This window comes from Sebastes umbrosus, chromosome 8 (assembly GCF_015220745.1).
Source record: "Sebastes umbrosus isolate fSebUmb1 chromosome 8, fSebUmb1.pri, whole genome shotgun sequence".
Taxonomy (NCBI): domain Eukaryota; kingdom Metazoa; phylum Chordata; class Actinopteri; order Perciformes; family Sebastidae; genus Sebastes; species Sebastes umbrosus.
Window position 1 is genome coordinate 34,605,880 of NC_051276.1, and position 24,313 is coordinate 34,630,192.

Consider the following 24,313-nt stretch of genomic DNA (forward strand, 5'->3'; position numbering starts at 1 on the left):
ACAAAAACAACAAAGTTATTTATTTGACACATTATTTATTTATTTATTGGATTTGTTATTTATTTATGTATTGGATTTTTTATTTATTTATTTATTTGATTTGTTATTTATTTATTTTTATATGTATGTATTAATTTATTTGATTTGTTATTCATTCATTTATTTATTTATTTGATTTGTTATTTGTTTATTTAAGTATTTATTTATTTGATTTGTTATTTATTTATTTATTTAGAGGGTAAATATTACATATGTTTCTTGACAGTTTAAATTCTGAGTTTGCTCACTACAACGTAAATGGTTTTTCAAAATAAAAGACGTATCAAGTAAATTCTACACCGACGTGTCAAATTATATGTTTATTTTTGCCCTCAAGTTTGATAATTTACACTAAAAGAACCTAAAATTAATAAAAACATACCACCGACTATTTTCTTCAAATATATCTCTTAAAAGTCTACAAAGAAAATTATTTTGACAGCACGCCTTTTTCCTGTCCGACTTCCTGGTGTCCCCTCGCTCATCGTCCGCACTCAGCCTGCTGCTCGGTGTTCTTGGAGAGATGCTGCCGCAGAGATGGAGTTGAATCACAAAAACAACAAAGTGTGGGACAGAGTTTGAGACAAAGAGAAGAGGAGAGGAGGAAGTGTTGACCGTTGATCCTCCTGCTGATGGATTATTAGTGAATATAAAACAGGAGGATAAGCATTTAAAGATGAAGCTGCTGAAGCCGAGCTGGGTGAGCCACAACGGTGAGCTGCTGCTGCTGGATCCGAATCTGAGCCTCCAAGTTGGGCTTTTGTTGTCGGGTTTTGGGGGTTTATTGATCAGGAGGCATGTTGATGGAGGTGGTAACACTTGTTTCACTTGTTAGTCACTTCATAATCTCTCACATTACCAGACTTAACCCAACAATAACACACACACAGCTGGTGTTATTGTTTAATATCACTAATATCACTCCTCTGCATGTTTAGCTGTTAGCTCGTTAGTTAGCTCCTCTGTTAGCTCCTGATGCTATTACAGCTAACTAACTAAGTCTCTGAGTGACTCTAGTGTTTGTTCCTGTCTCTGAGATGTTTGTGTTTATGTTAGTGGCTGTGAAGAAGCTCCACATCATGGAGCTACATGAAGAGAGGCTCTCCAAGCTGTCAGTTGTTGGGAAAGTTAACTGTTAACCGTTAAACTGGGAAACGGCCTGAGTTCATTACACTCAAGTTATTCCTTTATTTAAGATTACTCTTTGAGTCTGTGAAGCATCCAAGTGTTTATCACAACATGCCAGACAAACCAAATGTCCAGATGCATGTTTATCTGATCTAACTATCTAACTATAACTGACAGGAGACAGCAAGCAAAGCCTTCCAGCTGCAAACAGCAGATGTTTCTCTTTGTAACCAACTATAACAACCACTATAACTATAACAATAACCAACCAGCAGTCTTCTTCCAGTGTGCACAAGTTAAATGTTTTATCTCAACATTTTAAGAATAAACCTCCAGAGATGAGATTTTTTAGATAGATAGATAGATAGATAGATAGATATAAAGATAGATAGATAGATAGATAGATAGATATAAAGATAGATAGATAGATAGATAGATATAAAGATAGATAGATAGATAGATGGATAGTAACTTTATTGATCCCGAGGGAAATTCAAGTTTCCAGCATCACAGCTCCATAGTACAGACATGTTAGTAAAACGTTTTTTTAAGATTACTCTTTTAGTCTGTGAAGCATCCTAGGAACTTGCAAGTGTCTATCACAACATGCCAGACAAACTAAATGTCCAAATGCATGTTTATCTGATTTAGCAGCCCATAACTAACCTCCTAGGAGTTACAGTAGAGACAGCAAGCAAAGCCTTCCAGCTGCAAACAGCAGATGTTTTTCTTTGACACTCAAAATAACCAACTAGTAATCTTCTTCCAGTGTGCACAAGTTAAAATGTTTTATTTCAACATTTAGGGATAAACAACTAGAGATGAGATATTTGGTTTTTGGATGGGTAAATATAGATAGATAGATAGATAGATAGATAGATAGTAACTTTGTTGATCCCGAGGGAAATTCAAGTTTCCAGCATCACAGTTCCATAGTGCAAACATATTAGTAAAAAGGCACAAGTAAGTAATACAGAGTATAAAAACAAATACCAGATATAAAAATAACAGGAGATGAAGAAACTGTTAAAGCTGAATATAGTGCAGGGTAACAACTGAGATACAGATACAAATATAGACTTTGATAGATGATGAAAGCAAACATAAAACCCCAAATATAGAAAAACAACTCTCTATTTGAAGCAAATAATCCTCTACTAGACAAACTTAAAGATAACATTCAGTTCTGGAGGATAGGGCCAAAATCTTCTATCACGATAAAGATCATTTCATATCCCCATAACAATATATATATCAAGATAGAGCAGTTTTTTTTTTGCTAATTCAATAAATAAATAGTCTATATGAAATAGCCACATGTGAATGAAATACTTTACAAATGAAAAATACTGAGTATTTTCTCATTTTAAGAACTTGATTGCAAACAGTTTTAAGTGAAATTATAGAGAGAGAAAATAAATAAATATAGGCCTAGGCTATTTCATGACAGAAATGATGTAGAAAAATAAGTACGATAGACATTTTTATATTGTTTTGACAATATAGCTCGTCGTATTGACCAGCCCTACTGGAGGACACTTCCAATTTCATACAATTAAGATGTGTTTCCTTCCACAATTGCTTTATCTCCTCCAAAATATACCAATATTCCTCACCAAAACTTTTTTTTTTTAAAAGCTAGATTAAATAATTCTTCCCTTTTGTATGGAATTATAAATGTACAGATCACAACCTAATTCTGTATATTATTATTGGGCTACAGGCATCCGCTCCATTACATGTTGGTTAGACGATACCGCTCTGCTTCCTAGCGGGCCGGAGATGGAGCGAGAGGATTGCCTGCCATCACTCCAGTGGTGCACTCATTTTATCTCTAATTCCTCTTAGAAAGGCATGTCAGAAACACAACCCCATAATACATAACACAGAACACAGTAAGGATAAAAACACAACCCCATAATACAGAACACAGAACACAGTAAGGATAAAAACACAACCCCATAATACATACACAGAACACAGTAAGGATCTGGGCTGCAAATATGTTTTTTTAAATTATGAGTTAATCTACTGATAGTTTTTGTAATAATAATCAAATTTCAAATAAACAATAATTTAGTCTACTAAACGGTGACATTATATGCTCTTCAGTATTTCTCAGAATTCAAGATGACGTCTTCAGATGTGTAGTTTTGTCTGACCAACAGTCCAAAACTCAAAGATACTCCAATCTTTAAACACGTTTTTGCTTGAAGGAGGACTTAATCGACTAATTATTTCAGCACGAAAAACAATCATCACAGCGATCAAAATAAAATAACTAGGGCTGTCAATCGATTAAAATAGTTAATCACGATTAATCGCACATGTTTATCTCTTCAAAATGAACCTTAAAGGGAGATTTGTCAAGTATTTAATCCTCTTATCAACATGGGAGTGGACAAATACGCTGCTTTATGCAAATGTATGTATATATTTATTATTGCAAATCAATTAACAACACAAAACAATGACAGATATTGTCCAGAAACCCTCACAGGTACTGCATTTAGCATAAAACAATATGCTCCAATCATAACATGTCAAACTGCAGCCCAACAGGCAACAACAGCTGCAGGAACCCTTTTGAAAATGGCCATGCCAGTTTTTCCTCTCCAAAATTTAGCGCACGTTTGGAGCGTTATTTAACCTCCTTCGCAACAAGCTAGTATGACCCGGTTGGTACCGATGGATTCATCAGGTTTTCGGGCTTCATGTGATGCCAGTGTCTTCACTTCGACTGCCCTAGAAATAACATATAGAGACACACATAAGGGCTCTCGTACTTTTCAAAACCACTCATCCTACAGATCCAGCAGCTAATTAACTGGATATCTTGTTAATGATCTGAGATAACTAGTTTCTAATGCTTTAATGTGCAACATGTGCTGCTTGTCCTCTCTGTGTTTTACTGTTGAACACGTTCTCTGGTAGTTTGTGCGTGTTGTTAACAGTTCAGTATTTTGATCTGTGTATTTCTACTCCTTGTATTCACTCAGACATTCTTCTCATGTGGTCTTTTTTTTACTCTGACACCACGTACACTATCTTTAACTGCAGGAACAATAATGTGGCAGCTATTTATTAGACCTGTGTTTATATAAAGCCAGAGTTTGGGGAATTAAATATATTATCTGAGTACTTTCATAGGATGTTTTTCACGTTGATCTAATCCACAGTAGAGGTCAACCAAGTCAGTGTGTATCTGAGCTCTATTTAAATGAAAGTTAACTTTATATATGACAACTTTATTCATAAATTATGCACATGATGAGGTTTTGGGCTATAGTGTGGGATTATTAATGCATTAGACTGAAGGTTGCTGCTCTGCAGAAAGCATGCTGTCTCTGTTGAGCTAGCAAGTATCAGCATGGTCTTTATGATTTGGCTAAGTACAAGCCTAGCACATCTACGGGTCATATCTGATCATTTGAGGGCCACTTCTGCTGAAAATATCTGTGTGCATGTGATTAACATCGGCTTTTTCTGGCTCCGTTATAAATATCGTTATTATATCGTCCTTTAAAAATCCACTAGCGATCAACCTCTAATCCACAGTCACTAACACTACGTCACTAACAACACCAGGAGAGAGAGAGAGCAGTTTCACATTATGCTAAATGCTCTGACAGCTGTGGAAAATCACAGAAAGGTAAAGGAATGTTCCATCAGACTAACAGTACGAAGCCGGAGGTCTCTGTGATCGTCCAGTGTTGTATTGAAATGTGTCCCTGATAATGTTGTCAATTATTATTGGTTATCTGTCTACAGCATCTGTTAGTCTGTGATTTGACAAACATCGTTACTACATGTATATGCTGACGCATGTGTTGTGTTTCACAGGCAAACCCATATTTTCAGTTGACATCCACCCTGATGGGACAAAATTTGCAACCGGTGGGCAAGGTAAGAACCAGATTTTGCAGGATTTTCAAAATAAAACGCAAAAGATGTCTGTATCGTGCCGTCATGAAACAAAATGGGTTTTGATATTGGATTTGTTTACAGGAGAGGATTCTGGCAAGGTGATGATCTGGAACATGGCGCCGGTCCTCAGAGACGAGGACGAGAAGAACGAGAATATTCCCAAAATGCTTTGCCAGATGGACAATCACCTAGGTAACCGACCAGCCTTATCTTGAAAAGACATAAGAAACCATTGAAAAGATAAGCCACTATCACTAAAAGTGCATACCACTGATACTAATGCCCTCTATAGATCAAGTCCTCACACTAGACGTGAGACATGAACAACGCGTGAGCACTACTGAAGCGTCCATCCGTTCAAACCTCACTGACTCCGACCTCTGCGATGGCGCTGCTGTCTTTGCAACCAGCCGTCCTGTCAGACAGAAGCCGGCTACAGGCTGACTGATAGCACAAAATCAATGGAACATCCATGAGGCACTTACCAGAGGAACATGGCAGTGTTTCATTGATATATCATTTCCTTTCCGCTGCCCACAGTAGCTCTTTATGGCTGTAACGAGACCCAGAACCTCGTGGTGATCCTGGGGGGGGGCCTTTAATCAGTTAATCAGTTATGTAGATTAACAGTTGGAAAAGTGGACGGTGAAAGATTTGTGTGATTTGAACAGCTTCCTGTGGAGGAAAACATTCAGCCAGCACTTAAATCTGGTGGATTACATTAAAATGAGAATTAGTCTGTTCTGTAAGATGAGTGACCGACTTCAGAAACACTCACTGACAATAACTAATGTAACAGATTACATGTATTACACACCTTCCTGTCACTCTGGACCTCATCACCGTCTGGTACTGACTGATTCTGACCTGCCCATTATAGCAAACTCATTATCTTCCTATTAGTTTCAAAGCTTCTTTTTTGTTTAAATCCTGCTGCGTCGCTTTTCTCTGTGAGCAACAAAGAGGCTGATGCTGCTCCTCTGTTTTCCACAATCAGGCACCAGATGTCCTTGATTTTTACAGAAAGCTGCTAATTATTTCATTTATATTCGACAACTTGAAGCAGTAGAACGAGCTCTCCAACTCCTGTTCCTACATTTACATCTGCTGTTTGTATTTCTACTCTGAATATTAACAGTGGTTTTATGGCAGCAGCCTAAAGAAGTCAGATTCTGATGAGTTAGTTATTGCTTTGAATCTTTTATCCATATTTTGAATCTCCTCCGACAACCACCGCTGCTCAGAGTCCAGTGTGTTTGTACTCGTGTTCCAAATAAATGTGCAATCGGTCAGATTTAATAATAGGAATGTCGTGCACTACTATATTGCAGACACTATTATTAATGCCCACCATAACAGATTGCCTCGTCAGCACAAATCCATGCACGTTCTATTCTATTCATAACCCGAGTGTATATTTGTCTCTGCAGCATGTGTGAACTGTGTGCGCTGGTCCAACAACGGGCTGTACCTGGCATCAGGAGGAGACGACAAGCTGGTCATGGTGTGGAAGAGAGCTGCGTATGTACACACACACACACACACACACACACACACACTAAACGTGATTTAGAAAGTAATATTGCTTTTTTTAAATGTATTTCTTGAGTATTTTCAACCACAGAAATAGTTTTAAATTGAATTGAAATGTAAAGATTAGTTTGTGTTTTTCGGCGCTGTTTGATTTTGACTGTTTGTGTTTTCTCTGTAGATTCATCGGCCCGAGCACGGTGTTCGGGTCGAGCAGTAAGCTGGCCAACGTGGAGCAGTGGAGGTGTGTCACCATCCTGAGGAACCACACCGGAGGTAAGACGCACACAACACATATATAGATACACTCACCGGCCACTTTATAAGGCACACCTGTTCAATTCCTTGTTAACACAAATAGCTAATCAGCCAATCACACGGCAGCAACTCAATGCATTACGTCATCTAGACGTGGTGAAGACGACTTGCTGAAGTTCAAACCGAGCATCAGAATGGGGAAGAAAGGAGATTTAAGTGACTTTGAACGTGGCATGGTTGTTGGTGCCAGACGGGCTGGTCTGAGTATTAAACTGCTGATCTACTGGGATTTTCATGCACAACCATCTCTAGGGTTTATAGAGAATGGTCCGAACAAGAGAACATATCCAGTGAGCGGCAGTTGTGTGGACGGAAATGCCTTGTTGATGTCAGAGGTCAGAGGAGAATGGGCAGAGTGGTTGGAGATGATAGAAAGGCAACAGTAACTCAAATAACCACTCATTACAACCAAGGTATGCAGAATACCATCTCTGAACGCACAACACGTCCAACCTTGAAGCAGAAGACCACCCGGTACTAGCACCGGCCACTTTATTAGGTACACCTTGTACCTAATAAAGTGGCCGGTGAGTGTATATAGATATATATATACACTGATCAGCCATAACATTATGACCACCTGCCTAATATTGAGTAGGTCCCCCTTTTGCCGCCAAAACCGCCCTGACCCATCGAGGCATGGACTCCCCTAGACCTCTGAAGGTCTGCTGTGGTATCTGGCACAAAGCCGTCAGTAGCAGATCCTTTAAGTCCTGTATAAGTTGCAAGGTGGGGCCAAAACTCCACCAGTAACACGTCTTTAGACTCAGGCGGTGATTTCAGTGTGTGTGTGTGTGTTTTTTGTCTGTAGATGTGATGGACGTGGCGTGGTCTCCTCATGACGTGTGGCTGGCCTCCTGCAGCGTGGACAACACCATCGTCATCTGGAACGCTCGCAAATTTCCAGGTATGAGATGCCGACACCAGAGCTCACCCTGTCGGTAATAAATAAATATTCATGAGACAAAGAAAAGCATCAAATCTACATATTTGGGAATGTTTGGTAGTTTTGCTTTAATTACTGAACAATTAATCTGTTCTCAGAATAGTGGCGGATTAACTAGTTGATTAACTTTATTTTCTTCTTAAAGGTGAACCCATACACTGTTACACTGTTCTCTTTATTATGAAACACAGAGCAGGAAGATAACTCTCTCTCATCCACGTCTCTGTCTTCTTTGTGTCTGTCCAGAGATGGTGATGTGTCTGCGAGGACACACAGGGCTGGTTAAAGGTCTGACGTGGGATCCGGTGGGGAAATACATCGCCTCGCAGGCCGACGACCACAGCCTCCGAGTGTGGAGGACGGTGGACTGGCAGATGGAGGCCAACATCACCAAACCCTTCAGCGAGGTACAAACAAACACCAGGGTTGGGCCGGTGTAAGAATGTTCAAACCGGACCGGTACACCCAATTTTACCACTAAAATGTATGTTGCACTTGACTCAGCAGCCGAATGAGAGTGTGGAGACTCCAGTCCACTTGGTGGCGGTAATGCACCTCTAAAGCCGCCCAGACATGATCAGCATTGCCATTGTTTTCTCATCATGGGGAGAGCGGTACGACCCGACTAGGCAGAAGAGCTACCTATGGCCTGTCAGACACTAGTGGCTCCATTCGTCCGTTTATAAACAAACATATTATGTTAATCACGTTGTCATATCGCTTATTACTAATGCAATACAAGCTGGATTTAATGTCATGAGGCCGTCTGCGCAGGTTGCTGATGTCGGCTACTTTTTAACTTGCCAAAATGTGTCAAAATCAAACCGGTTTAAGCTCGTACACCGGAGCGGTAAAAGCAGAAACGTCCACTGTCAGCTGTGTGTGATGATGCTGTGAGAGCAGGTGACTAACACTGTTATGTCATTACTACATGGAAACGTCTTTTCACTCATTTATTCAGGTTTCAGGGTGTGTGTTCTCCGGCCAGTTCAACATTGAGGGTTTGAATCATTTTCTCTCGTCTCTCTCTCTCTCTCTGTGTCTCAGTGTGGCGGGACGACCCACGTCCTGCGTCTGTCCTGGTCTCCAGACGGTCAGTATCTGGTGTCGGCTCACGCCATGAACAACTCCGGTCCTACCGCTCAGATCGTGGAGAGAGACGGCTGGAAGACTAACATGGACTTTGTGGGCCATCGTAAAGCTGTCACTGTGGTGGTAAGGACGTTTTAGCCGCCACATGTTAATCGTGCACTTCACCCAAACAGCTGTCTGTACTCTGATGGTTCTGGTTTCTTTCTTTCTCTGTAGAAATTCAACCCAAAGATCTTTAAGAAGAAGCAGAAGAACGGCAGCGCTCCAAAGCCCGGCTGCCCGTACTGCTGCTGCGCTGTCGGCAGCAAAGACCGATCGCTCTCCGTCTGGGTCAGTTCACGCTTCACTTTGTTTTAGAACGTGGTCATACATGTACATCAGTACCGGTGATGCAGGTTCCTCAGTTGAGATGCAGATTTCACGCCTCACTGTTGTTGTTCACGGTGTTTGTTCTGTTCAGTATGAACAGCTTCTATCTCAGGACATAGGACTAAACCCTAAACATGCAGGAGCAGCAGCGAGGCAGCAGGAACAAACACCTGGCACAGCTGCTATAGTTTTTTGGTATTGGTGGTCTCAATAAAGGTCCGATCCCAATGTCCACACTCACAGGGTTTGAGACGCATTCCTGCAAAGTCCATGAAGGTCAAATCATCAAGTCCTCGAGGGCTCTATCGCAGACATTTTTGAGACCTTTATGCACGCTTTCCGTAAGTCCGCATTTCTGCAGACTTAAACACAGCGTTACCAGGGGAAGCCAGATGGCTTTAAAGAAAAAAAAAATAATAAATAAAGGGGACAGCACATTTACACAGACATTGTAAGGACATTGGGACATTGTGTTTAAAGGACTACTCTGTAGAAAGTTCCTAACCCTGTTTTAGTTACATGTCTGGTTCGTGATAATACTAACGTTTCCTCTCTGTCTGTTTCTCCTCTTCAGCTGACCTCTCTGAAGCGCCCCCTGGTGGTCATCCATGATCTGTTCGATAAATCGATTATGGACATTTCCTGGTGAGTTTTTAGACAGGCGTTGTGTGTGGCCTACCACACGAGAGCATTAGTGTCTCCCCCCTGACGCAAGGACTTAACATTGAGATGACATCATTCCCATGAAAATAGCTCCTTCAGGTTCAGAGAAGGTTTTAAAGATATTCTATTTTCATGGTTTGAAATAGGGCTGTTCCGAATAGTTTGAAGCTTCGAAGCTTCATTCATAATGTTGACATTCATGTCTATTCATTGTGTTTAAAGCCGGTGTTTCTGCACAGTTGCAAGATCAGGCTACACTAATATTATTAGTATTATACATAGACTGTATATAAGAAGTGGACGTAGTCACTGTGACCTCACCCGTTGGTTTTTGACTATGGATCTGAAGCCTCGAGTTTGGCATTTTGGCCGACGCCATCTTGTTTTTTTGCAACCAGAAGTGACGGTGGAGCTAAGTACAACCAATGTTGGCATTTAGCCTTTCAAAAACATCATTTTCACTTTTACCTTCCTGCTCGCTGCACACACTGACGAGTTATATTCATTACAGAAAGTTGATTTAATAAAAAAAAAAGACTAACTCATTAATCCGATAAATCACTTTATTCAAATTGAGGATTTAACGTCATAAAATATGATGTAGAAATAAAACACACTTGGATCGGTACAGCCCTCGTTCAACCTGACCTTGTCTGTAGCTCCCGTTATCCCGTTATCCCGTCATCCCGTCATCCCGTCATCCCGTTATCCCGTTATCCCGTTACCCCGTTATCCCGTCAGCAGGTCATATCAATGTCTGCTTTTATAATCACAAGCTGACTGCGGGGTATTTTTGTGTTACAGTACCACAGTTGGCCACTGGGAGAAGTCACTGTATCCAGTACTTCCATACTCATCTATGAACAGGATTATGAAACATCACTGGTGCATCTCTGAGTTTGATGTGTGTGTGTGTGTGTGTGTCAGGACTCTGACAGGTCTGGGGATGTTGGTGTGTTCGATGGACGGCACCGTGGCCTACCTGGACTTCTCCCTGGATGAACTGGGAGACCCGCTGAACGAGGAGGAGAAGGTTAGACCTTGTAATACAAGTTTAAGTTATAGCAACACATTGTTATAACTAAGTCATGTGATTTATGTGATCCATCATTCAATCCAGAACATGAAGAACCCAAATCAAACCCGTTCTCTCTCTCTTCCTGTGACATACAGAACAGCATCCACCAGAACATCTACGGTAAGAGTCTGGCTATAACCAGCACCGAGGCTCAGCTCTCCACCACCATCATCGAGAACCCAGAGATGCTCAAATACCAGCAGGAGCGACAGAACTCGGCCCAGGCCAACTCGGGACCGGGCAGCGCTGGGCCCGAATCCTCGGCCCCCAAACTCAACAGTGTGATGAACGGAGAGTCTCTGGAGGACATCAGGAAGGTGAGACGCCCCAACAAGCTGCACGGAGTGTCGAGTTGGTTCAGGACAAAGAAATATATAAATGACTTTATTAATAATGTTTATATAAATAATGCAGGAGAATAAAAGCTTTAATTGCCAGGGTACAGACTATTGGCAGGTGAGTCACAGAGCAGAGGATGTTGAGAGTAGTATTTTAAAGAAGAAGAAGAAGGGAAAAGACATGCAAACTGATATTTCAATATTTACAGAGAATAGATACAGAAGATTAAACACTTAAAGAAATACAAATCAAACACAGTAGAGAAAATGATCTTTTCTGATATTTTTGGAGCTTAAATTTCTTGTATGTGTTATTCTCGTCGTCTTGCAGAACCTTCTGAAGAAGCAGGTGGAGACGAGAACCGCGGACGGCAGAAGACGAATCACGCCGCTCTGTATCGCTCAGCTGGACACCGGGTAGGAAAACATGAACCACAGCGGTGGCCCTGAGAGCTCAACGCACACAATACATAAAACACATGTCAATTAAGAAAAACATCTTCGCCAAAATGATAATCAGGATTATTTATTATCACGATTATTTGTAGATTTTAGGGACAAAGTATTACGTTTGAATACTTTATGATAGTGTTATAATTTACCATCGCCCAATACTCATTTTTACTGATTACAGCTTGAACGCATCATAATGTTTACTACAGTGTCTGATTAAGTTAGTTGTTCCAGATGTTTCCTCCGCGGCTTATTCTGGACAGTTGTGATAAATTGAAGCTTTATGTCTTCTTCAAAGCATTTCGGAAAAAAAAAACGCAACCAAATAGTCTCTCTCTTTCTCTTCAGGGATTTCTCGCCGGCTCTGTTCAACAGCGCTCCCATCCTGCCCTCGGGCTCCTCCATGTCCAACCAGCTCACCTCCCAGCTCAGCTCCGACTCCAGCCCGGGACAGGCCTCTTCTCTGGGCCTGAGGCCCGGCCACGACCCCATGCTCACCTCGCCTCCAGCCAACAGCTCCGCCAAGGGCCTGGAGGACAACAAGGATGGGTACAAGCATCAAGACATCTCACTCCTCACTCTCTATCACCCTATCACCTTTTACCCTTCATTTGACCTTCTCTTCTCTTCCAGTGTGAAGTCCACTCTGCTGCTCACGTCTGCCTCCAAGATGGAGCCAATGAAAGCTTTGGACTCCAGGTTCACAGAGAGGTCAAAGGCCACACCAGGGGTCACCGCCGCCATCTCCTCCATCGCTGGACTCACGCCTCTAGACAGGTGATTCACTCAGTAGAAGTATAAATGTGAGGTGGAGCTCAAAAAAGAGGAGAATTTGACTTTCCTGATCTCTTGTCATCATCCAGCCGGCCGAAGGACGGCATCTCCGCCCTGAAAGACGTCAAAACCAAAGAAGACACCAGCAGCGACAGCGAGGACAAGATGGCCACCATCAACAAAAACCTGTCGTTCGGCAAGAGGAAACCCGACCTGCTGATGGACGGAGGAGACGGGGTGGTGGAGAAGAGGAAGAAGGGGCGGCCCAGGAAAGACAAGATGGCCGCTCCAATCGCCCAACCCTTCTCTCAGGTAGAAAGATGCAGGGAAACGATGAACAGATATGATCTGGTACATCACTGAGTACATCACTGAGTACATCATTGAGTACATCATTGAGTACACCATTGAGTACATCATTGAGTACACCATTGAGTACACCATTGAGTACATCATTGAGTACATCATTGAGTACACCGTGGCGCGGGCCTCTATGGATGGCGTGCGCACTACGAGCATGCAGAGAGGCGTTTATGCTCAGCATGTTGTTCGTTGCAGTATGCTCCGAAACGCCAGGAGGCGTACAAACTAAATACTCTGTAGATAAGCAAGAAGTCAACGCGTGGTACCGGGAAGCTGCCTGGCAACAGTAGTGAACACTAAACTCTGACCTACGTACCGCCAAACATTACATTTGTGTACTGTGGCTTACCTCCAAGTCTAAATGACTTCCTGTCTCTCGGTGCTTCCCCTCAGGTCGCCACTTTTTACATCAGACCTTTTTTAGCTTTTAAAAACAATCTCTCAGATTCTTTCACAGCCTGCAGCAGAAAGCCTCTTCTTCCTCCAGTGTGAATGTCATGTCAATGTCATGTGACTGTCCCTGTGGTCTCTGAGTGAACAGTCGTAGAGACGTCTGTACAGGCCAACCAGCTCGGCACCCGTGTTGAAACGAAAAGCACAGCGCATGCAATCAGAGCGTCGTTACAAAAATTCAGAGGTGCACGACAAACCACCACGACAACTTTCGGAGCTTTGCGCACAGCGTGAAAGCCCTGATGACGTAATTTTCTGGCACGCGCACCTCTTGCCGGCTTCACCACAGCAACCATAAACCAGGCTTAAGAGATCCATTCTTTACCTCCGCCAAGGCCGAAGGCCTTGGAAGGAGGAAGAACAAAGCGGTAGCTGACGGGATGAGGGACAACGTAGTGTAACGTCATACAGACATAACAAGGCTGCTGAATGAGAGAGGCATCCGCCGATACGTTACACGGAAACACACCGTGTTAATAACAAGCCGACCACCTCACGGTATCGCCAGCTGTGAGCTGTGATCCGTTTTTAAAGTCACGCGTTGGCGGAGGTCTGCGCTCTCCGAGTGCCATTCTAGTTCCTTAATAAGAACATATTCAGGTCGTGGGGACATGTATTAAGTCAGTCAGTAAGCCTCTCATTGGCTCTAACGGTTTTATAATAAATAGCAGGTAGCATTGAAAAGCTCCTTTTGTGCAGATGTCCTTGGAATGGAGAGACGGAGATAAACGAGTGTGTTTGTCCCTCCTCTTCCTGTCAGATAACTCCTGCAGCAGAGCGGGAGCCCAGCAGGGTGGCGCCTCCTCCTGCTCCTGTAGCTGCTCTCAAACTACCAACACCGAGTATAAAGAAGGCCTTCAGCCTGCAGGTATGTGGAGCTGTTAGTAGGTTTTACTCACCTTAAAGGGAGAGTTGTGTTGTTTCTCAGTGTGGTTGTATGAGGTTCTTCTGTAGACCTGTTAAATGTAAAATGTGTGTGTAGGTGAGCATGGAGCCGTCGGTGTTCCTGGAGGTGGAGAACGAGGTGTCGGTGGTCGCCGGTTCGAAGCTCAGCCAGCTGCGATGCTCCAGAGACGGACGAGACTGGAACACGCTGCTGCCCAGCTCAGTGGTCACCGCTGCAGGGAGCAGGTACGACGCCCGGCGCCTCATACACAGACACATAGAGCTCGTCTTTTTAAGCTTCAGTTGATTGTATGTATAAATAAAAGAATCGCCAGCACTCATCCGGCTCTTCCTCTCCAACTCAGTGAAGTCCTCGCCGTCGCCTGTCAGGACAGGATGTTGTCGGTGTTCTCTTCCTGTGGGCGGCGGCTCCTTCCTGCCATCCAGCTGGCCACGCCGGTGTCAGCGCTGCACTGCTCCGCCCACTTCGTCATGGCTCTGACTGCTGGAGCGACGCTGTCCGTCTGGTCAGTGCTCACACCTTTTGTTAGAAATGTAATTTTTCTAGACTTCTAGAACTATAAAAGAGCAACGTTTCGTTAACTGATATTGTTTTTTTATTATTTTTCTGTCTGTGTGCAGGGACGTTCAGAAACAAAAGGCTCTGGTGAAGAACGAGTCTCTGCTGACCATCTTATCTGGTGAGACTCTGCAGCATGTGATGACACAGGAACATTTTGTGGAATAATAAAACGTATCTGCTTTCTGTCCTGGAGGAACATGATATCAATCTCACGTCTGTGTGAAACGTACAGAGCTGGAGTCAGTTAATTAAAAAAACAAAACAATAGTTCCATCATGGCCGCCGTGTTTCTTCAGTAGTCCAGACCAGGAATCAGCAACCTGCGTCTCTTCAGCTCCTCTCCAGAGGCTCCCTGGGGATGTTTCAAAATGGAAATGAATAACTGTTTTTTGGTTACATTTTCATTTTTATTTATCATTGTTGTAGGTCTATGGTACGACGGAGCATTAGGGCCACATTGAAAAAAAAAAAGCGGAGATTTTGAGAATAAAGTCAGAAGTTTATGAGAAAAAAAGTTGTAGTATTATGAGAATAAAGTCATTATATTAGTATATATTTTATATATATACATAGTAGTATAGTAGTAGTAATTTTATGTGTTATTTTCTTTTTTTTTCTCGTAATATTCTGACTTTATTGTGTAAATCTCAGATGTGTTTTCCCTCAATGTGGCCCTAATACTCCGTAGTACATTGTCTCTTTGGTCCTCACTGCATTAGACTTATATACTATATACTTAGACTATAAACTGTGTTACCTTCATCACAATGATCAGATGTTTTGCGGCTCCATACAGATTATTATTATTTTTTATTTTTTTGCCTAAAATGTCTCTTTGATAGTAAAGGTTGCTGACCCCTGCCCAGAATGGATCAACCAAACACTGACTCTAGATAGGGACATTAATGTTTCCGTGGTGTCCACCGTAGTTCTCCTACACGCTTGGCACACGGGAGAAGTTTCATTTGCTTGCAGTCTGCAACCTCACCACTAGATGCTGCCAAATCCCACACACTGCTTCTTTAAAAGTACATTTAACACATGATGTATTGGACTCTTGTTCTTCATGAAGATGATCCATAAAAGGGATTTTATCCTCACATGAAGATGGCTTTATATTGACTTATGTAACCATTCACAGAACCCAGTCACACTATCCTCTCTAAAAACGTTGTGTTTGTGTGTGTAGGTGCCGACACCACAGTGTCTCAGTCTCTGCTGACTCAGCAGGGAGTTCCAGTCATCGGACTGTCCAACGGGAAGTCCTACTGCTTCAGCTCCTCCCTGGAGACGTGGTGAGACACTTTGGAGAGAGGAGACAGCTGCTGCTGGTCTGAAGGATTCTTGTAGATGATTAAACTGTCTCTGTCTCTCTCTCAGGACTCTGATAGCAGATAAAGGAGACTCTATGGTCCAGTGTGCTGACTTCAGGAGCTGCCTACCTACCCACGATGCACCTGCGTCCTCGGGGCCGCTGGCTGTCATGCAGGGACGCAACCTCAAGTGAGACAGTAATATTAAGTCTACACGTGTACGGATACTTTTAAAAATGGATATCTTCTTCTATGTTTTGGCCTCTCGTCCACACGCAAGCAGAGTTTTGGGTCACAAAAAGATATTACGGATATCGGATATTTTTGAAAACGTCTTCTAAGGTGCTGAGGTCTAAGGTGTCCCCCTCTCTTCATGTTGTTACCGGGTGAGAGAGCGAGGAGTCCAGTGCTCCGCTCGTCTGCATGCACGCCATGGATGCGTGCTCGCGCTGCAGAGGGCGGAGCTGTCAAGCTGCCACATGTCTGGAGAACCGGAGTAACGTTTGACATTTCTTTACTAATAAAAGTGCTAAAGAAACACTTTCATATAACGGTTTGTCATCCTTAAATACAAGGTGCAAATCCTCAGTATCCATACAATCCATTTTATATCGATATACGTCTCCCGTGAAGGACAACTAGCTGAGTACCTATCCATGTAGTTGGATCATAGGAATATAAATCAATACATCGATGTAGTAGATGAATCGTTACACCCCTAATCTGTGTGGATGTGTTAAACGGAGCGTTTGGGAAACGATGGCGTCCTCTCTTCATTTCATGCCCATGGTTGCTTTGTGTAATGAACATGCTCCAGAAACAACAACAACGTTTTGTTAGCACTGCTCGGACTAATTAATACTTTACATTTGTACTTATAATATGTTATTGTCGATGAGGAGTGGAAGGATAACTTTTTTATGTCCAGAGCATCGTATCGTTGATGAAGCCTTTGTTGCCACCTGCCGGCCGAGCAAGCGTTTGGAGTCGTTGTTGCGTTCTAGTGTGGACGGAGATCTTTTGTTTTTTTTTTAAAACGGAGGGGAAATTAAAACAAAATCTCCGTATACGTGTAGACGGGGCCTAAATCTCTTCTTCTTACTCCAGATGAAATGTAATAAAGCAGTAAATGACAACATGTCTGTGGTCCCTGCAGCGCTGGTCGGCTGGCGTCCCGCCTCTCGTCCACTCCTCACCACCTGCAGCAGAGCATGACGTTGGCCTTCCTGGAGAACCAGCTGGCGTCCGCTCTGGCTCTGCAGTCAGCGCAGGAGTACCGCTACTGGCTGCTCATCTACGCCCGCTTCCTCGTCAACGAAGGTACCGAACTGTCGCTTTCTGAGGATTTCTACAGACTGACGGGATTAAAAGAAACACTGTGTTCTTGTTTCAGTGTTGACTGACGTGTGTTTGTTCCCTTCAGGTTCAGAGTATCGTCTCAGAGAACTCTGTAAGGAGCTGCTGGGTCCCGTCCACAAGTCAGCCGCCACGGCCTGGGAGCCCACCACTCTGGTACGACCGCAACTCTAGTTCTTTCATCTACACGTAAAAATTAGGGCTGTCGATCGATTAAAATATTTAATCACGATTGATTGCAAATTAATTGCACATTTTTTTATCTGTTCTAAATGAACCTTAAAGGGAGATTAGTCAAGTATTTAATACTTTTATCAACATGGGAGTGGACAAATATGCTGCTTTATGCAAATGTATATATATGTTTATTATTGTAAATCAATTAACAACACAAAACAATGACAGATATTGTCCAGAAATCCTCACAGGTACTGCATTTAGCTTTAACTCTTTGTTAGCTGTTTCATACTAACTGTTCGTTCTCTCTGTGTGTGTTCAGGGTCTACGTAAGCGTGAGTTGCTTCGGGAGGTTTTACCCGTCATCGTTGAAAACCTGCGATTCCAGAGACTGTTCACCGAGTACCAGGATCAGCTGGAGCTGCTGCGCAACAAATAACACACACTGCTACACGCACACACACACACACACACACACACACACAGACTGACTGACACACACACACACACCTGGACTCATCATGAAACCAGTTTGGATCGGCTCTGCTCGGGTAAACTCTTGACTGCTTTTCCTCACCTTGGGAAGCTTGAAACGCTGTCCTGGCTCGGTGAAAACTTCACTACCAGCCGGTTCGCAGCTTTTCAAGCACTGAGACTTTGTCCGCGTCGCTCACCGGGGAGACGTGGCGGGTGCTTTGGGTTTTTGTTTTTTTTCTAATCACAATCTCAGTTTGAACTTTCGTCTTTTGTCTTTTTTTCCTCCTAAATGCATTGTTTTTTCTGACCTATGCACCTCTCTCCTGCACTCCTAATCATGGATTTAAAGAGATGAACTTCAGAGAGGCGGTGATGGAGAGGTCGCCGCCACGTGCAGCAGCAGCAGCAGCAGCAGCAGCAGCAGCTGTGTGTGAATCCTTCTCAAGTCTGTTTCCCTCCTCAGAGAGAGAGAGAGAGAGAGAGAGAGAGAGCAGAGGTGAGATGCTCATAAGAGAAAACATATAAATCAGAATGGATGTAAAGGAGCAATACGCTTTTACCAAAGTGATGCCTTTCAGTGTAGAAATAACCACACGCCTCCATCTGCAAGGTGAGAGGCATCCAGACTAAAGGTTCAACCGGCTTTTTATAGGCTGAATCTGCCGATGGGTGAAGTCTCCTGAGCATATTGTCCGTCTTTAAAAGTGACAATACTAACGCCAAATGTGAAGTCACAGTGAGGTCACAGCGAAAAAGATAATCAACTTTATAACCCCGCTGGAAATGAGATATATATTCTGAAATACGGGCTGGACCTCTGGGAAACGGAGTCAGAAGGGATTCTACAGACAGACTGTATATAAAGATGGAAGACGCGTCGCCACTTCCTCCCACCGGACAGAAGTGAAGCCAAAATATATCCCGGAGCTGCCATCTTGAGATTTTGATAGGGATGCACCGATACAGATATCAGCATCGGGTCTGATACAACGACATCGATACCACTTTACGATGGTGCGCCTGACTCCGCTGGGCCGGGATCCCACCTCAGCCGGCGCGCGCCGGCCCTCACTTTCATTGCGCCACGGGGTTTTGCTTGCACCCTCTGACTCACGCGTGCATTAGACTCCTTGGTCCGTGTTTCCAGACGGGTCGGGTGGGTTGCCGACATCGCCGCGGACCCCTGGCGCCTTTTTTACGTGAGCTGAGCCCCGATCTGGGGGCACGACGCGGTCGGGGCGCACTGAGGACAGTCCACCCCGGTCGACAGTCGCACCGGGAGCAAGGGGCCCCGTCCCTCCCCGGCGGGGAGAGTGGGCGCAGCAAGTCCTTTGTCCGCGGTGCGGCGAGGTCCAGGTGGGAGCGCTGTAAAGCTGTGCCGCAAGCCACCTCGCCCCGAGCCTTTCCAAGCCGACCTAGAGCCGGTCGCGGCGCACCGCCTCGTATGCGGGACTCCCCAGCCTGCCTTGTGTCGCTCACACCCTCCAGCTGGCTGTTAACGAGGGTCTTTAGGCACAGAGAAATACTCGTATCGGTACTCGGTATCGGAGAGTACCCAAATCGAAGTACTTGTACTTGTACTCGGTCTGAAAAAAGTGGTATCGGTGCATCCCTAGATTTTGACATCATTTGGAGTCAGCTTGGTAGTGATCGGGGGGGCTGGAGCAGCGGTATCGAGGTCACCCGCCCGAGCCGAGCAGAGCCGCAGCTTGTTAGCGTTAGCCACTTAGCTGCTACGTTAGCACCACGGTAGCTGTTTGGCTAGAAAGACACAACAGCTAATCATAATATGTCTTTTAGGGACGGCACGGTGGGGAAGTTTTCCCACCGGTTAATAAACTTTTGCACGGGTTTCCACCTGGCGCCGTACAGCGATCGTATGGCTGACCCGAGTGCTTCGAAGCTTCGACCGTTGCCATGGTAATTGATCTCCAAATCAATATTTGAATACTTAGTTTTTACATTTTTTTTGTAGTATGTATGTAATAATGTATAAATCACAAAATAGCCCATGAAATACAGAATAATCCACAACATTATTCATTACTCAACATGAATTATTATTAGTTATTCTCAGACGGATGTCGCTGTTTGTTGTCGGTCGGGAGACGGAAACAGACCGACAGAAGAACATGTGGCGCTGCGCTGCTCCGCGAAGCTTCCAATATCTTCGAATATTTCCCACCGAAGCACTTGAACAAACTTCAGCGTGATAAGAACTACCTAAAATGACAGAAACCATCTTTGGTAAAAATGTATTTAACGTGTACTTTGACTTCTTATGAGCTATACTGCAGCCAGCCACCAGGGGGCGATCCAGATGTTTTTTTGGTTTCACTTTTGGGGAGCTGTCATGTCGTCCATCTTTATGATTCTAACCCACGAAAGCATTCACACGGTCGGTCAGAGAGCACTTAAAGCTTTTCAGAAAATGTGAAACAGGAAGCACAGCAGCCAGACGTGACTGAATTTAGACTAAAACAGCGAACATGAACACAATCCCTCGTAGATGTGCAGCAGCGTGGATCTGTCGCATCTCCATCTGCAACTACGTTAAGACACCAGTACAACCTGTCGAGGCCATTTTTAAACAACCGTTTGACGTCATGTCATCAATAGTTACGCTCAATATAATCATTTTTTTACCTGAACTTCATCAGCACCTAAAATCAAGATGATCAAATATTTAGAATTTTTTTATTCAAACAAGGATTTAACATGAGTGAGCTTAAAAAGTCTCATTGTGTTGGATGAACGAATTCAGAACTCTTTAACGTTCATCATGACGTCTCAGATATCATATTTACCGTATATACACTCTCCTGCCTGTCTGCAGGTGTTTAACAAGGAGTTATTTTCTTCTAAATCCACACAGGTTTAATAAAAACCTCCTCCGATCTACAAACTTGAACCTCTTTTACTGTCACCTCGTGCCACAGTCGCATCCAGACACATTTATTGTAAATATCAGTAAGCTGCTCGAGGAAAACGCGCTGACGTCGGCCATCTGAAAGCAGCTGGGCTCCAGTAGCTCATACTCGGCTTTGCAAATCTTCAGCGTATATTATGATGTATCAAACAGGCCTCCGAGGTCATCAGAGTTCTCTTTCATATGTTATAGTTTCACAACGTCCGCTGCAGCTTTTTTTTTTTTTGAAATCCAACAAGTTTTGATTGTAGGATCGTCTTATTGAAATCATGTGAACATTTGATCAGATCAGGCTGTGAACACATGTTATATATATATATATATATATATATATATTATTTGGTCTGTTTCGCTTCTTGTGTCTTTTGTAAATAACCAGATTCTCTTCACTGAACCCGTTTATGTTTCTCTCCGTCGCCGGACAAAAACCACTGCAAAGAAATCCGTTTTCAGGGTGTCTGACATCCATAAAAAAAAAAAGCAGCGGTCATGAAACCCAACAACACCTCAATGAACTTCACTTCAAGAAACAGTACTTGTGTTTAGCCTGGTCGTCCACCGCAGCAGTCGTGCACTCCTCTGCCAGCTCAGTGTGTGTATATAAATGGAGAGCGTGAGCGTAGGAATCTTGTTTACTGCTGTATTTCACTGCACAGTGTGTGGAGAGACGCAGACAAACAGAAGAATCCATCTTTCTTTACCGATCTGTACAGCATTTCTCTTTGTTTTATTTCGTTTCTTTTTTCTTTTTTTTTGCTGTTAGTCATTTTTAAATGTTTGTACAAGGCAATTTTTTTGTTTCCATTTTCTATAAGAAAAAGAAAAAAAACGAGCGGAGACGAGCTGGAATTTTTCTTTTGAAGAAATAAAGTGAAAAGAGAAACAAATGAGGAATAGCTGGGTTTTGGTTATTTCCTGTACGTGCACGTCTAAATAAGGCAAAACACACATGATGGATCATTCCGCAACATGACTAATTACCTTCATTCAAACACATGTCAAATATTTTCAGAGGTATAACACAATGTAATTTTGCAATGAGAATCAAATACACTGTAAATAAGACAACATGGCTCTTACAGATGTTATAATAATTATCATCCAGTGTATCCAGTGGTAGAGGTCTCAGGTTCAACCTGGCTCTCAAAGCCATGACAAATAGGGAGACACACCGTGGTAACGATTAAATCAATTAATTTATTTAACAAAAGTACAGTAAATTTTGCAGAACAAAAAGATCCAAAAGTATGGAGTTTGAATATCAGTAGTGTAAGGTGTGCATGGAGAATGGTGTATGCATGTTGTAAAATGTATAAAACAAACAAAATATTAACCCAAGGAGAACCTAAGGCCTTAGCGCATTGCTGCCATCCTCCACCAAAACCTGCAGACAGACACAGCTGTTGGATTAAATAATCTCTGTGGAGTCGAGCAGAAACACCTGTCAACGGCACAATATGGTCTGTGTACAGTACACTGATATAGGAAGAAATTAAGGAAGCTCAACAGTGGGTTTAAAATCCAGTAAGACAGCTCATTATAGTTTCATATAATGAGGAAGAAATAAACATGACCATAAAAGGGAAAGATCTTTAAGTCAACTCCAAACCAGGTGACAAGTCGAGGACGTAAAAGAGCAAAATCTCTGTTACTTCCCACCAGTTTGTAGCATTAAACCAACCTTAAAATCCAGCCTTGGTGAAAATATCAGAACATCAAATGTTAAACTACTGACACAGCTCAAAGTCTCAAAGTGTTTGTTTTAAAGGACACAAGCACAGAAAAACACGACTGTGATCATTGAATTGTCTGTTTATGAATCTGAGATACTTCAAATTTCAAGTTATGTTGAAATGATTGTTTTTAATTAGTTGAGTGGCAGTAAATAATTTCTTGCATAAGTAAGTTCACTTTCTACTACTTAAAGTACACATTTGCAAATGAGTCAACATAAGTGGTTGAAATTAATGAGCAATACTCACCATCAGATTTAAAAACCAGTCCAACGTTTCCAGGATTATATAACTGCCTTACTGCTGAATTAAAAACAAATATGCACTCTCACTTTGTCTGGGCTTCAATTTTGACCATTAAATATTGGGGTAGAAGTAGAAATCAATAAAATGTAAAAAAAAAAAAAAAAGTCAGTCCTTTAATTTGCTCACTTTTTTGTTATTGCCACCTGAGCCAGGTCGTAACACTTGTACTTCTTATATTGTAGTTAATAATGCTATTTACATCTTTACATGACTGTGTGTTTTATATCATATTGCATACAATTAGCTCAATGATCATGGACTTACTGTTTACATATTGTATGTGTTAAAGCTGGTGGAAACAGTTTCATTTTGACAGGACAGTTGCAAATTCAGCAAAAAAACAGTTTGGCTCATTATTGGTGCAATAAAAGAACAAAGCTGTCTTTACTGTTATCTGTCATAGGTTAACCACCCCTATGTAAAGGCAAAGTTCAGCTTTATGTGCTGATGTGTTTTTTTTGTTTGGCATTATCTTTCGATTTTATCATTTACGATTCATGTTTTTTTGCCCTGTTGGATCAAGGGCCAAAACAAAATGAAAGGAAAACATATTTGGGACATCCTTCTCTGTAAGCACTGTAGTTGAATAAACAGGATAAATTTAGGAATACACATAATCTCAAATCAACACCAAGAACATGCTGTTTCCCAACTAAAAGTGTTAAACTGCAGTATACTAGAATACAGATTATAAAGTCTACTTTCTCTGTATTCAGGGGTAACTGACCCCTGTGGTGTCATGCAGTTTACTGGGTGATTCACCTGTTTGTTCTCTCTGTCAGTGATCGTTAGAGTAACCGTGAACACCTGAGTGTGTCTGCTTATTTAAGTCTGGTTGCAGCTGGCAGTTTTCTCTCTGGCTGACCCTCCATTCTGCTGCTGCTGCAGCTTCATTCCTCTCCCGTTTGGTTGTTTCTTGTTTTGCTTTTATGCACCTTTTCAACACCACACACTACTGACTTTACTGATATCCACACCCCATACTTTAATTACTTCAGTTACCTCTTTAATTTGGTTCATTTTGGTCTAAATTGTTAAATAAAGCTTAGTTCATATGTTGAATCTCCCTTTTTGTTATGTCCA

The 24,313-nt window shown here is 42.6% G+C and overlaps 1 protein-coding gene across 1 annotated transcript; it reads left to right on the top strand.

Annotated features, from left to right (window-relative positions):
• The first annotated feature begins 715 nt into the window (after nt 1–715).
• On the top strand, nt 716–22,081 carry LOC119492943 (protein HIRA). Its single transcript, XM_037777854.1, has 26 exons — nt 716–752; nt 5,011–5,073; nt 5,176–5,286; nt 6,525–6,615; nt 6,806–6,900; nt 7,754–7,849; nt 8,135–8,295; nt 8,936–9,103; nt 9,197–9,310; nt 9,924–9,994; nt 10,940–11,045; nt 11,186–11,407; nt 11,760–11,845; nt 12,230–12,430; nt 12,515–12,658; nt 12,745–12,967; nt 14,232–14,339; nt 14,454–14,602; nt 14,722–14,883; nt 14,999–15,057; nt 16,129–16,234; nt 16,320–16,442; nt 17,409–17,572; nt 17,676–17,764; nt 18,108–18,758; nt 21,571–22,081. The coding sequence occupies exons 1-25, from the start codon at nt 716–718 to the stop codon at nt 18,222–18,224; spliced, it is 3,066 nt and encodes a 1,021-aa protein (XP_037633782.1). The 3' UTR covers nt 18,225–18,758; nt 21,571–22,081.
• Nucleotides 22,082–24,313: the final 2,232 nt, after the last annotated feature.